Raw genomic sequence first — 13115 nt, 5'->3', positions numbered from 1 at the left:
GAGAGATACAGCAGGGACAGATAATTGTTTTCTGGGACCTACACTAAATGAACATCAGCAGGTAGATTCTATGGTGATTTATTTCACAGTCCCATTGAGAATATGGTAAAGGAATAGGTGGCTAATCCCATCAGATAACTCTCTTTATAACAAACAAAAGGGAAAACGAAGATGAGTTTTGTCCACAGTTTCCTGGTATAAAAATATTTTCTCCTTTTATGACTATCAGAAAAATACTTGTAACAACATTTTAAAATAAATAAGTTCAATATGATTAGTTTTCTATTTAAAGTATCTGGAGTGAAAGTCAAAAGGTCATAAATAGCTAATGCAAATATTTATATACCTTTTTCACTTTAGAACAATTATAATTTTTAAAAAAAATTTTCTAGTTATTCAACAAACATATCCAAATATAAAAATGTTATTTTAGATTGAGAAAAAAGGAATTATAAATAAAACTCTAAGATTAATATGATTTCAACAAGAAAATAGCAAATATTATGAGGAAAAATGATAAAACATCATTCCTATTTAAATGTTGTCATACTCCAAATGAAGAAAATGATGAAAAAATACTGGTTTAATAGCAACATTTGCACCAAAAATTATTTCTGCCTCCTAAATTACAAACTACTTAAAAGCTCAAAATACTGTATCTTCTATTTCCTTTTTAATTGTGTAATGTGAGATACTACATCTATCTAATGGAGCACAATCCGAGAAGTTTTATAAAGGACAACAATAACATGAGCAGATATTAAGAAATCTCAAGAAAACTAAAACCAAACTTAAAGAGCTATCATTAAAAATGAAAACATTTGAAATCTCAGAAGAATTCAAACTACCTGAATATACTAAAGAAGATAAATAGGCAAATTTTAGGAATATACTGGCCAACCGGCACCATAATAATAATATTTGAAGAGTCACTTTCAGCCTCAAATACCCATGAATTTTATCACCACATACTTCTCTCAAGGAGCATATGTTCATCTCTCCCCTAAAAAAATTAGTATATAAATTCCACCTTATAAGTAGGGTTTGGTATTAGCACTACAAAGGAGATGACAAAGTTGAGTCCCCAAAGCAGGAAACAGGGAATGTAGCAATTATTCCAGGAGTACAGTGTGCAATAGGAAGTTAGTGCATTTAATCAGAAACTATTGCTGATATATATGTGAGACTGGCCTCATAATTCTGTGAATAGATGCATAGCACTACAATAAGTGTTCCCAAGTTGAACCTTTGCCAGAGGCCCAGCATAGTCAATACTACTTTGGGGTAATCTGTGATGCCCCTCACATGCCTTCAGGTTCAGCAGAAGCTATATATACCTTCTGTTAGAATCCTCCTCTAACACTACTCCTGCAGTTAGGGTGTGCCCAGGAGGGAAATAGGAGTGTGACAACTAGAATCTGGCAAACATACCTCTAAAGCTAAAACTATACTCTGTTAATTTTCAGAAAATAAATTTTGAAAAAAAAGTTTGAAAAGGAGCAATTTTAAAAGAATTTGATCACAAAAGAAACTCAAAATAATTCCAAAAATAGATACAATAATTTAATATTTGTGCATGTTTCTTTTCAAGAAAATATGCCACTCTGGTAATTTAATGTAGAACAAAAACTTCAGAATATCATTCTACATCTATTATAACCATAATATTTATGTATACACACACACACACACACACACACACACACACACACATATATGGGAGAACAAGAAAAGTAAGAAACAAAGAGGAAAGAGGAAGGAAGGAAGCGAAGAAAGGAGGGAGAGAGGGAAAAATATAGAGTAAGATAGAATCTTAAGAAGCCTATGGGGGGGGCAGCTAGGTGGTGCAGTGAATAGAGCACCAGCTCTGCAAATCCGGCCTCAGTCATTTAATAACTAGCTGTGTGACCTTGGGCAAGTCACTTAACCCCACTGCCTTGCAAAAATTTTTTTTTAAAAAAGCCTATAGGGTAATGTAACACATATCTGGGATCTTAAAAGTTAAGTACTTTGTTCTATTGTCTAAAACTGCATAGACTTGAAATAATTTTCTATCAAGAGTGTGAAACCACTAGTTGTTGCTGGGGGAAAACTAAGTGCAGTAAAATTCATTCATATATGTTTGGAATGAACATTGATATATCCTCCTCTCCTCAGCAAAAGGAGCAAACTGGTCTTTTCTAGCTTTAGTTTTATATACATATACATATATATTTATATACATGTAATAATAAAAAAAGAAAAAGGGAATAGACTTGTAATTTCCTTGGTTTAAGGAACTCCTGCTCTAAAAGCACATTAACACATTTTCTACCATATTCTGTTAAGATTGTTGCTTAGAGCAGTGGCATCAATATAAAATAGAAAATGAGGACAATAAACCATAAATAAGGACTTATTTCTAACTGAAATAATGTTTTATTGCATATTTATTTTGTTAAATTTTTCTAATTGCCTTCTAATCTTATTCTGCAATCAGAAGAGTTATAGATTGCTTGTGGCTCCCATTTGCATATTTGATATCTCTGGCTTAGAGCACTATGAAGTTAAGTGACTTGTCAAGGTTCATACTTAGAAGTATGTATCAGAGGCAGAATCTGAGACCAGATTATTCTGGTTTTAAGTTGGAACCAATATGCCATTATGTCTTCTGTATGACAAAAGTATAAACTAAAAATAAACTTTTCCATAGTTATATATACATACATATATATATATATATATATATATATATATATATATATATATATATATATATATATACACACCACAAATATGGGAAAGAAGATGAGGAAGAAATAACATATGACATATGACAAATAGATGGTGCTTTCAAGTTTTCAAAGCATTTTATGTACATTATATCATTTAAAAGTTAAACTTTACAATAGCTCTGTGGGTTAGGAAAATTATTCACAATTTATAGATCAGGAAACAAGTTCAGAAGGATGAGTGATTGCCTATGGCCACAGTTATTAAGTGCCAAAAACAGTTTATTAACACAAGTTTAATACTCAAATAAAAAAAAAGAATTGTCCCTAGAGAAACTTAAGATATTAAAAGATATTAACAACTAAATTATGCCTGTTTAAGTTATATATGTAATCATCTTCATTAACTTTAAATTAGTATATTCAACATCTAGAAATTTCAAGAACCCAAGGAAAAAATACATAGAGAGGTACTAGAAACAACTTTTAAATTATGTGAAAATTGACCAGGTATTATTTTTCAGATAGGATGAAAACAGCCTTCTTGTAACTAAACAAGATCTTTATTGGTATTATTCACAGTTTAGTGACAAATCATGAAAGATAAACAAGATAGTAAAATCAAAGGATCAAATGATTTAGAATAGGAAGAGGAAATTTTCTCATTAAACCTCTTCATATTGTTGAAGAGGGGAAGTGATATTCAGAGGTACTAAGTATCTATTCAAAGGCAAAAAAGACAAGAGGTAGAACTAGAATTGGAACATAAGTCTAGAACCTTTGACTCTAAATACAGGTTTCTCTCCACAGGACTACACTACCTTGGGCATATTTACAAAGTAATAATTATCTTAACAAAACTTTATTTAGGAAAAGAAATAATTCCTGTGTTTTTTTAATTATTTTGCTCTTTAGTAATTTAATCAAAGTTAATGTATTTTCCTGCACTCAAAACATAAGAAATAAATCTAGATGTTTAGCTTTCAGGTAAAAACAAACCTCCCCTTTGATGAAAGTTAAAATTTTAACAATATTTTGAAATATGACATTAGATAACCTGTTTACCAGTTTGTTTAGTGTAAACTAATAGTTTCACCTAGCTCCAGAAAACATCCAAATTTACCAACTTAATAAATTATCCCATCTGTCTGTAAACACCCCCAAGAAGGGTATCATTTAGAGTACTGAATTGGGGTTATAAACCTTCAGTTTAAATCCTACTAGCTCTGACACTTACCACATGGGTAACCTTGGGCAAGTAATTCAACTATTCAAAGACTCAACTTTATCATCAGTTAAATGAGTGACCTGAATGATCTCTAAGGTCCCTTGTAGATCTAAGACTGTATGAATATTTCCTCTTGAGTTCAAGAATCATTGTTTCTGATACCACTGTGGTATGGAAAATGAAAAGACTGGAATAGATAAAAATAAAAGACACTATGACCCACATAAAGAATTCCCCTGTATGTCATTCAAAGTCTAAATATAGAAATCTCTGAGATTACCTATGGCTTCTTCCACAAAGGAACTAGTCTGGGGATTTCATTTCCTCTTTTTAAAAATAGAAGAAAAGAGAAGTTGTGGTTTAAATATCTTATCTGTACCACAGATGAGCTCATCTATATTGATTCTCCAAAAATTAAAAATCAATATATTTTCATTAAAAAACTCCAAACAAAATTTTTTAATTCAGTGTACAAAACAAATATATAATTAATAAATAAAATAAATATGTAATTATCTACCAAACTAAGATTAAAAAATTCTAATACACAATCGCTGCATCCTTTAAAAATTCATGCAGTGCCCAGTTTTAAGCATAATATTTACCCAATGGGTACACTGTAGATTATTATTGCCTAACTAACCTTGTAAAAAGACATTGCTCTGTTAAGTGCTGGGGCAAAAGTTAAAATAGAAATGAACTTTCCTTCATGGCTAAAGCATCCAAAGTCCATTTTAGTACTTTTCTCTTTTTATTGCAGATTACTTTAACAGATACTATAAATTATGAAACAAATGAAACTTTCAGAATCTTATGAAAAATAAAATGTCTAAGATTTAAAATATTATTATGAGTATTATTTCTGGGGGAATATGTAGTTTGTCTCAAAAAGTTTATAATTATTGACCTATATTTAAAATTGTCTCAAAAAAAGAAAAGACCCAACTTTACCCAATGACCAGAAAGAACTATTTTCAGTTTTTCTCTGAAGATGGATTCTACAACTTCTATTTCTGGCAGAACAAATCAAAGCAATGCAAAACAAAACAAAACAAAATAAAACAAAACAAAACAAAACAAAACAAAACCTGACAAGATAGTCTGACAGACCTAGTGTTTGTTAAGATAGTACATTAATTTTCACATTCTGTACAATTCTATCAAGTGTGTCTTTTTTTTATTCCTAAATAATAGGGAAGAAGCAAAAGTGAATAAACTACAGAAATAAAATAATTTTGAAGGTTCATAAACATGTAGAGTCCATTTTAGTTTGGTTAAAATTAGTTTTCTCAATAGTATCCTGGCTAATGTACTTTACAGAACTCAAAAGTAAGCCTTTTTTTAGCTGTCATGTTCACATGATAACTATCCTCTTTTATATTCTAAAGACTAAAGTCCAAAGTATTTTTTTGCAACTTCTAGAAATTGTAATGAAAATGAACCAACTCCAAAGATTAATCCCTCCCATATAGCAAACCTTGAAACATATGTATAGACCAGAAAAACCAAACTGAAGCAGCATTATTTTAAAATAAGTAACACTCTAAAATGATTTACTTGTTGACTGATAATAACATCTGTAAAATTTTCATAAATGTGTCAAGAGTTAAGTATTTTAGAATCATTTTGTGGCAAATGTAGGTAACATGAACAACATATGTGCAGTTAGTTCATAAACATATGTATGACTCATTCCAAATCATTCATAAAATAGAAAAAGATCAACCAAATCATATAGACTAATCTTCCTGATTTTAAGATTAAATATCCAAACAGGTAAAAGCTAATAAATAACTATGTAAAGGGGGGGGGGTGAAGACTCTAAACTTGTTGTGATTATATACATATATATTAATAAATTCTAGAATTTCAATAAAAGATTTTGATTTGAGAATGCAGTATTATTTTTAGCCTCTGAAATTTAACAAAATTTGCCAACTTTACAATGAATTGTTAAGTCACACTAAGTACAGACCTTAAAATAACTAAAATGTTGAATCATTTAAAATCACCCAAAAGCAATATACATGAATACTGTTAAATGCAATATCCTTTCAAAGTTCATTACAGTGTATACAGTCTCATGTGTGGTTTTTTGGAAGGAGGGAAAGTTATAATTTGTTTTTTGTTTGTTCAACTCTTTATAAGCACTACTAGAAGTTTCAAGTTCATGTCTTAAGGATGATAGAATATAAAATTTAAATTACTCTGAAGTTGCCATGTAGTTACACAGTTTCATTCTGAGGTTTCATTACTAACTTATAAACCTATTTTCTCACTTTTATGAGTCAAATAATCAAGTTACATCAAAAAGGGAAAGACAAATCTACCATTTTAAACCTAAAAGGGCTTTTTCTATTTTAAAGAATTTAGCAAATGTAATGATAGTTTTGGAAGCACCATAAACAGGCAACTAGATACACTGTGATTTTTTGATACGCATCATAACTTCAAATATGAAGTTAGATGTATTTAGGAAAGTATTAGATGATAAATTTGATCACCTGATTTAATGTTGCTAAAAATATGCACTGCATTTACAAAATCCTGGGTCTTAAATACATAAATGATTAAAATATTAACACTTATATGAACAAATACTAACAACTCACACATGTATAGCATTTTTAGATCTACATTCCCTTTCCTTATAGTAACTCTAGAAGGTAGACAATGAAGTATTATTATTCTTATTTTACATGTGAAGAAATTGAGTTTTATTTGCATATCCATCAAGTGAGATGTCAGAATCATTACACAGACTCAGACCTCCTGATTCCAAATGCAGAACCTCTTACATTACACAACGCTGTCGCCTTACAAAAGACATTTATGAACAAATTAAAGGATGACTTAAAGTTGGAAAGACTTTGAAGATCACCTAATCCAACCAATCCCTTCATTTTACAGATGAAAAAAGCTGAGGACTTTGGATACCTTAAAACTATTTTTAAACAAAACAGCATACAACACGTGGAGTAAGTTCTAACATGAAACTATCACAGATGTGACCTATCAATAAAGGACGTTAAAGTGGTTATCAAGGATACAAAAAATAATTGTGATTTATGTCATGAAAGTAATATCTGACAAACAGAATACCTACATTGAATTTCTTCTATTTCATCAGTAGAAACATTATGATTTCTGTTTATATAAAAGTTCAATGTAGTCATACTTCAGCTATGGAGTGATTCCAGAAGCTGCCAAAACTAACTCAGTTCACCATATACTATTCACATGCTCACCTCACAAAGTCACACAACCACTGCTAATATGTCTGCTTTTTGTTTTTTTAAGCCAGCATTTTTGCATGCATTAATAAAACTATTTTGTTAATTTCTAATATTTAAAGAATCATTAAAACACTAATATAATCATAAATTTTAAACTATGACCAATTAAATATCTTACTTTATTATTCTTACACAGCTTAAAATTCTATGCTTGAAAGTAATTATTTTTAAAGGAGAGATGAATTATGCCTCAGTTTAAAGAAAAAACAGGTAGTTTAATGAGTCAGCAAATTACTTCTTATGCTAACAATGTCACTGATTTTCCTGTATGACTTGGGGAAAGTCATTTAACCTTCAACTGTAAAACCTCTTTTTCGTTTGTAAAATGGTGAGTAACCCTGTTTGTGATAACAGAATTATACATATGAAAATATTTTATATTCATGGGAGAAAGGTATTGTATATATTACATTACTATAATCCACTCTTTTATTTGTTTTGGTAACATAAATAACAAAATCAGATAATACTCTACATATTTTCCTTCATTGCACATGTTATGCTCAATTTATTTCCATTATAGCCAGAGAAAACTAGATAAATTCATATTTATAAAGAATATCTCATTTTAATTATTACAAGTTTTTTGAATATTCTTAGTACTAATTTTAAAAAGAAAATGCTGTCTCTCAAGTAAAAGCCTTAACTTTCCTTACAAACAAAAGTTAAGATGTATTATGCTAGACTTCTGAGAAAATTATGAATTCAATACTTCTTCCAAGGACAGACTACAGTAAATTCATATTTTGAAGAAAAAAAGCTTTTTAACTACAAAGACCTTCAAAACTTTTTGATATAACCATACTACACTAATAAAGTAGTAAATAGCTTCTCAAATATGTTCCAAACAACAAGATCTAAAAAATGGAGATCCTAAACATTATTGCAAGTCAAAGTATAATCACAATTAAATGAGATCCACTAATCATCAAGGGGATGAGGAAGAAGCAACATAAACAAAAGCTTTTGAAAAATGACAATTATTTAAAATTACATTAGCATTTTAATGTTTTTCTCAACACTTCATTAAAATATTTTCAGAAAATTAAGATATTTTATAAAAGACACTACATGCAAACAGTAAAGATTTTTCCCCAGTGTTTTGAAAAATGAAGATTTTATGTAAAGAATTGTTTTCTGATCCAAGTGAAATATTCTAGTCCTTTACTAAACAAATAATAGCAAGGAGAACAAGTAAAGGGCAAGTCACATAATGTAATCATGGTACTATGGAATCTAAAGATTCCACAAACAGATTCGCTGACAGTAAGAATTGATTTTCAGGTTTAATACTCTGCAACTTAACTATCAAAAGATTCAACTGAAAATATTCAACCAAATAACTTCAGCTACAAATGAAAAATTTTTAACAAGCCCTCTCATACCTTAAAAATAGAAAGGCTTTATATAAAAATGATATTGAAACAGTTTCCTTATTAACATTTAAAAACTATATTTTTTATAAATTGAAATCTATAAGACAGCTTGAGGAATCAATGTGCCACAGAAGAAGTAAATTATTGTCAGTTATGTTGTGAAAGAAATTGCAATCAAAACTTTTGTTCAAGTTTATTACATAGAATTTTGAGGTGACTAAGGTTATGATGAGGCCAAATGTTTTTTAGAGTTAATTATCGTCCAACTAAATTATATTTAACTTGAAAATATTTTTACAAAACCATTTGTAGTTTTGCTTTTGTTTCAGGAAGAAAGGAAGAGAGGGAGGGAGGGAGGAAGGAAAGAAGGAAGGGAAGGAAGGAAGGAAGGAAGGAAAGAAGGAAGGAAGGGAGGGAGGGAGGGAGAGAGGAAGGAAGGAAAGAAGGAATGGAAGAAGAAGAAGAAGAACAAGATGCAGGGGGAAAAGATGACTAATTCTTTTAATGGTAGGCTGGTAAATTTAATTCTATCTTGCTACTCAATCTCATAAACATTTTTTGAACATCCTGTAAAAGTACAAAATATATAACTGTTACTAAATATACTATAGGACTAAGAAATAAAGGCACTTACTCAGCATTAAATCCATTGACGTGCAAGATCCTCATCTGCTTTACAATTGTGCTTTTACCAGATTCACCAGCACCTAGAAAATGAAAGTAAATCAGTTTATGAAGGAAGCTCGAAAAGGCACTCAGGACACATAGGGCTGTTTTTTTCCATACACATGATTAAAAAATAATAATGGATATGTAAAAAGTAATCATCCCTGAAACACCAGTTGCAATGTAAATTAAAACAAGTGCATAGTTGAAGTAATTATTAGCTTTGGGTCCTCTTCAAGTATCTCCCCATCAATTTGTCATAGGGTGGGGGGGAACCTCAAGGAAATTTCATTGGCATAAGAAAATAATAGGATGATTCTGTCATTTAGGGAAAACTCAAAGTTAATTACTGAAACTACTTCTTAAGTATATCATTAAATAAAAATTTATAAGTGTGTAAGAAATATATTAATTTATGAAATAACTCACATGCATATGTAGGAAAAAACTATATAATAGTCAAAACACCCAGGAGTTGCTCCTCCAAAAACAAAGTCCAATACCTGCAGTTCTCTTCACACACACACACACACACACACACACACACACACACAGACACATGTCAAATGTCACATTTTAACTATTAGTACCTTGAAGCAGTCTTTCACTTTGCTTTTTTCCGTATCTCTGGGCTACAATAGGAACCTTCTTCTAACACCTCAACATCTACCCAATTACCCATGCTTCCACCAGGGTCCCATTAAATTAAACAACTACTGCTTCAGGTTTAGGTCTTTCTGGACAAGAAAACAATTCAGTTTCAGTTAAAAATGAAAGATTTACTTTCTTATTTCCCTCATTCATAGTCTTCCTGCCCAAAGTTCCCTCCTAGTACCTAGTACCAATATATATTCTGCACTTTGATCATAAGAAAGTAAAGTACTTCTGGAAATCATTGCATTTCAAGGATTCTAGACCCTACAGATACCTACTTCCATTTTGAACATCTTTTTCAACTTATAAAAGGCAAATTGTTGAAGAAATATTCTCTACTAACCTAGATGATGGGTTTTTTGTTATTTTTTGCTTTTTGTAAATATATACATGTCAATCAAAGAGTTTCTGCCCTGACAGATCTTTGCACTCCCACACAAACCTGTTCAACTTTTAACTACTCTGACCCCCAAGGCCTCTTTCTCTTCTTTCCTTTCTACCAACCCACTAATCAATATTTGTAAGAGTTAAAAACAGTCTCTATGAATAAGTTTTTCAAGCAGACCATGTACCTTAGGGACTTCTGCCAACATATCAAAATATTTTTAAAAATTGATGAAGCAGCACTAGAAAGGAAAAAATACTAGGAATGTTTATGGTCATAAGTTTTAGGAACATTAACATAAATATATCATCTAGATTAAAAATAAAATGGAGAATGCTATTTATAAAATTTCTAAGTTGTTATGCTAGGACTAAGTGAAGTACTTAGAATAAAGGGCATTTTAGTTTTCTATTTTTTTAGCTATTTGGTAAAAACCACATAAAAAATCTATAATTTTAACTAGAATGAATGAAATTTTGAATCATATGCCATGTCAAATCACAATATAGTCATGGAATACACCACCTTCAAAATATTCACCTAAGGGACAACTTACTGCCCATAATGATACAAGATGTTTTTAAGTTTCTAACAAATTAAGGGGGGGTTGGGAGCTTGGGCTTCTCGGAATCATGATTCCATATACAAAGTATCTCTACACTTTAACAAATTACTATTGTTCAGTGGCAGATTCTAGTGTTGTTAAGGTTTATTCTTTTAATAAATGGTGCTAATGTGTATATTAGCTTGAGCTAAAGTCCCAACATTACAGAATGTATTATTGAAAATATGAAATACTGATTTTTTTAAAATTGCACATAAATAATAGTAAAACCTCTTCACCTAAGCTAAGAATTTTTGGTTTTCACAAACAGCTGCACTTAAATAGCAAAACAGGTAGGCCATGAAAATAAGTAAAAAGTTTTTTAAAATGTTATTTCATCAATCTGATTTTTTTCTTTTGAAATGTCAATTACCTGGGGAAGTAGGGAGCAAAAAGGCATTTCAGTTCTCGGTTGAATAAATGTATTTATGAAAAGTTATGCTATTAAATAAGAAACTTCCATCCTAATGCATTCTAGTATAATCCCCCTAATCATGTCTATACTTTATTTTAGACCTCTTCTCTTCACAAAAGAAATTAAAAAAGTAACAATGATGATATTCTCCTAATAGTTAACAAGAACTAATCACTTTCACCCAAGGGAAATAATCACCAAGATAAACCAGACATTTGAAATATGCTATTTCTTTCTTCTGACTTATAAAGGACCCCAAAAACCTACCGCTTTTAAAGACTTGATTTGCTGGGAGGAAGAGGAGGGGGGCTTCACCTGCTGCTACAACAAATGCTGGCATTTGGTTTTAAATTACTGCACATTTTGAGGCGGGAAAACAGGTTGTAAGTAAAATTGTAATTTTGTCCTATTAGTCTAGAAATAACGATATAACTATGTGTGTACATGCATATATTTTAGTTATATTTACACACACGTACATATACACACACACACACATACATACAAGTGCATATCCCCTTCAGGACACATAAGGCACACTACAATAAAATGCACTAAGTTGTTATAAACACCCTTTTTCAGCCCAGAGCAGCCGGCTCACCCCTCAACCAGGAAAAACCAACACCTTTATTACCCCAATCCCTCTCTAGGCCCTTATGTCAGTCTTTCCACCTTTACTCCCTCCCCCCTTCCACTCCCATTCACAAAGTCATTTCCCTTGTCAAATCCTCTTTTTCCTAGTCCCCCTCATTTCCACGGCGCCCCGAAGTGACACCCCCTTCCCTAGCCAATCATCTCTCTCCGATGGCGGGTTCCCCCTCACACCCTCACGCCTTGACACCCCATTTCCTGTTCCCCAAGCCCCGTCGCACTCTCACACATCTCTCCTCTCTTCTTCCCCCCCCCAACAAAAAAAAAATTGCGGTTTTTAAGAATCATACCTCAAGCTCGCCCTCCCCAGTCGCACCCAGGCCGCTAAAACAATCCAGAAGGTGGGGGGCCCTGGAGGGGTGTCCCTTTCCTTCACTCCCTCCGCCTTCCTCTCGTCTTCCCCCCTTCCCCAATTTCGCTTTCCTAGGCCCCTCCTTCAGCCTCAGCCCCTCCCCAAGGTCTTTGCCTCCCCTACCCCCAATAGAATATCGTCCAACTCCCCCCCCCAGGAAATAACAGCCCCCCCCCCCCAGCAGCCCAGGGCCCCGGCCCTTCCCTCGGCGCGAGGGGAGGGGAGACAGAAGCGTCTGCGCCCCGCGCTGGCCCCCGCCGGGCCGGGCCGGGCCGGCCGGACGAGGTGCCCCTGCCTCCGCCCTCCTTACCCAGCAGCAGGAGGCGGTGGGTGGCCCGGTAGACCTGCTTGTCCTTCTGCAGCTGCTTCTCGATCTTCTTGTTGGCCTCTCGCTGCGCCTTCTCCTCGTTCCGCTGATCTTCCGTCTTGCTGTTCCCCAGGCACCCCATGGCGGCGGCGGCGGCGGCGGCGGCCCCCCCCACCCCACCCCACCCCCACCCCGCGGCCTCGGTCCGTCAGACCCGCCCGGCCCGGTCGCCCCCACCCCAAAGAAAGTGAAAAAAAAATGTCACCGGGGTGGGGGGGGATTAGAAGGAAGGGGAGGGGGAGGACGAGGAAACTGGGGGGGCGGGGAGGCAAAAATAAAAATTACCTCACAAAATCAGCCTCCCCTGCCCAAAAATATCAGTGTGAGAGTGTGTGTGTGTGTGAGTGTGAGCGCGCGCCGCTGCGTGTGGGTGAGGGCGCGCGTGTGGATCGTCTCCCGGGCGCGGGGGA

General features: G+C 33.4%; 1 protein-coding gene across 2 annotated transcripts in view; it reads right to left on the bottom strand.

Moving 5' to 3' along the window:
* GNAS (GNAS complex locus) overlaps positions 1-12806 on the bottom strand; it is a 179728-nt gene extending 166922 nt beyond the window's left edge. The window contains exons 1-2 of one of the 2 annotated variants that reach the window (XM_074210358.1): positions 12649-12806; positions 9246-9318 (exon numbers count right to left, since the gene is read on the bottom strand). In XM_074210358.1, the coding sequence (XP_074066459.1) occupies positions 9246-9318; positions 12649-12787 (212 nt within the window). In that variant the 5' untranslated portion in view covers positions 12788-12806. Of the gene's footprint in view, positions 1-9245; positions 9319-11602; positions 12025-12648 lie in introns of those variants that run through there. The other variant, XM_074210359.1, reaches the window with a different exon arrangement.
* Between the last annotated feature and the right edge of the window lie 309 nt (positions 12807-13115).

Source organism: Macrotis lagotis, chromosome 1 (genome assembly GCF_037893015.1).
Source record: "Macrotis lagotis isolate mMagLag1 chromosome 1, bilby.v1.9.chrom.fasta, whole genome shotgun sequence".
NCBI classification, from domain to species: domain Eukaryota; kingdom Metazoa; phylum Chordata; class Mammalia; order Peramelemorphia; family Peramelidae; genus Macrotis; species Macrotis lagotis.
This window is presented reverse-complemented; position numbering and strand designations above follow the sequence as displayed.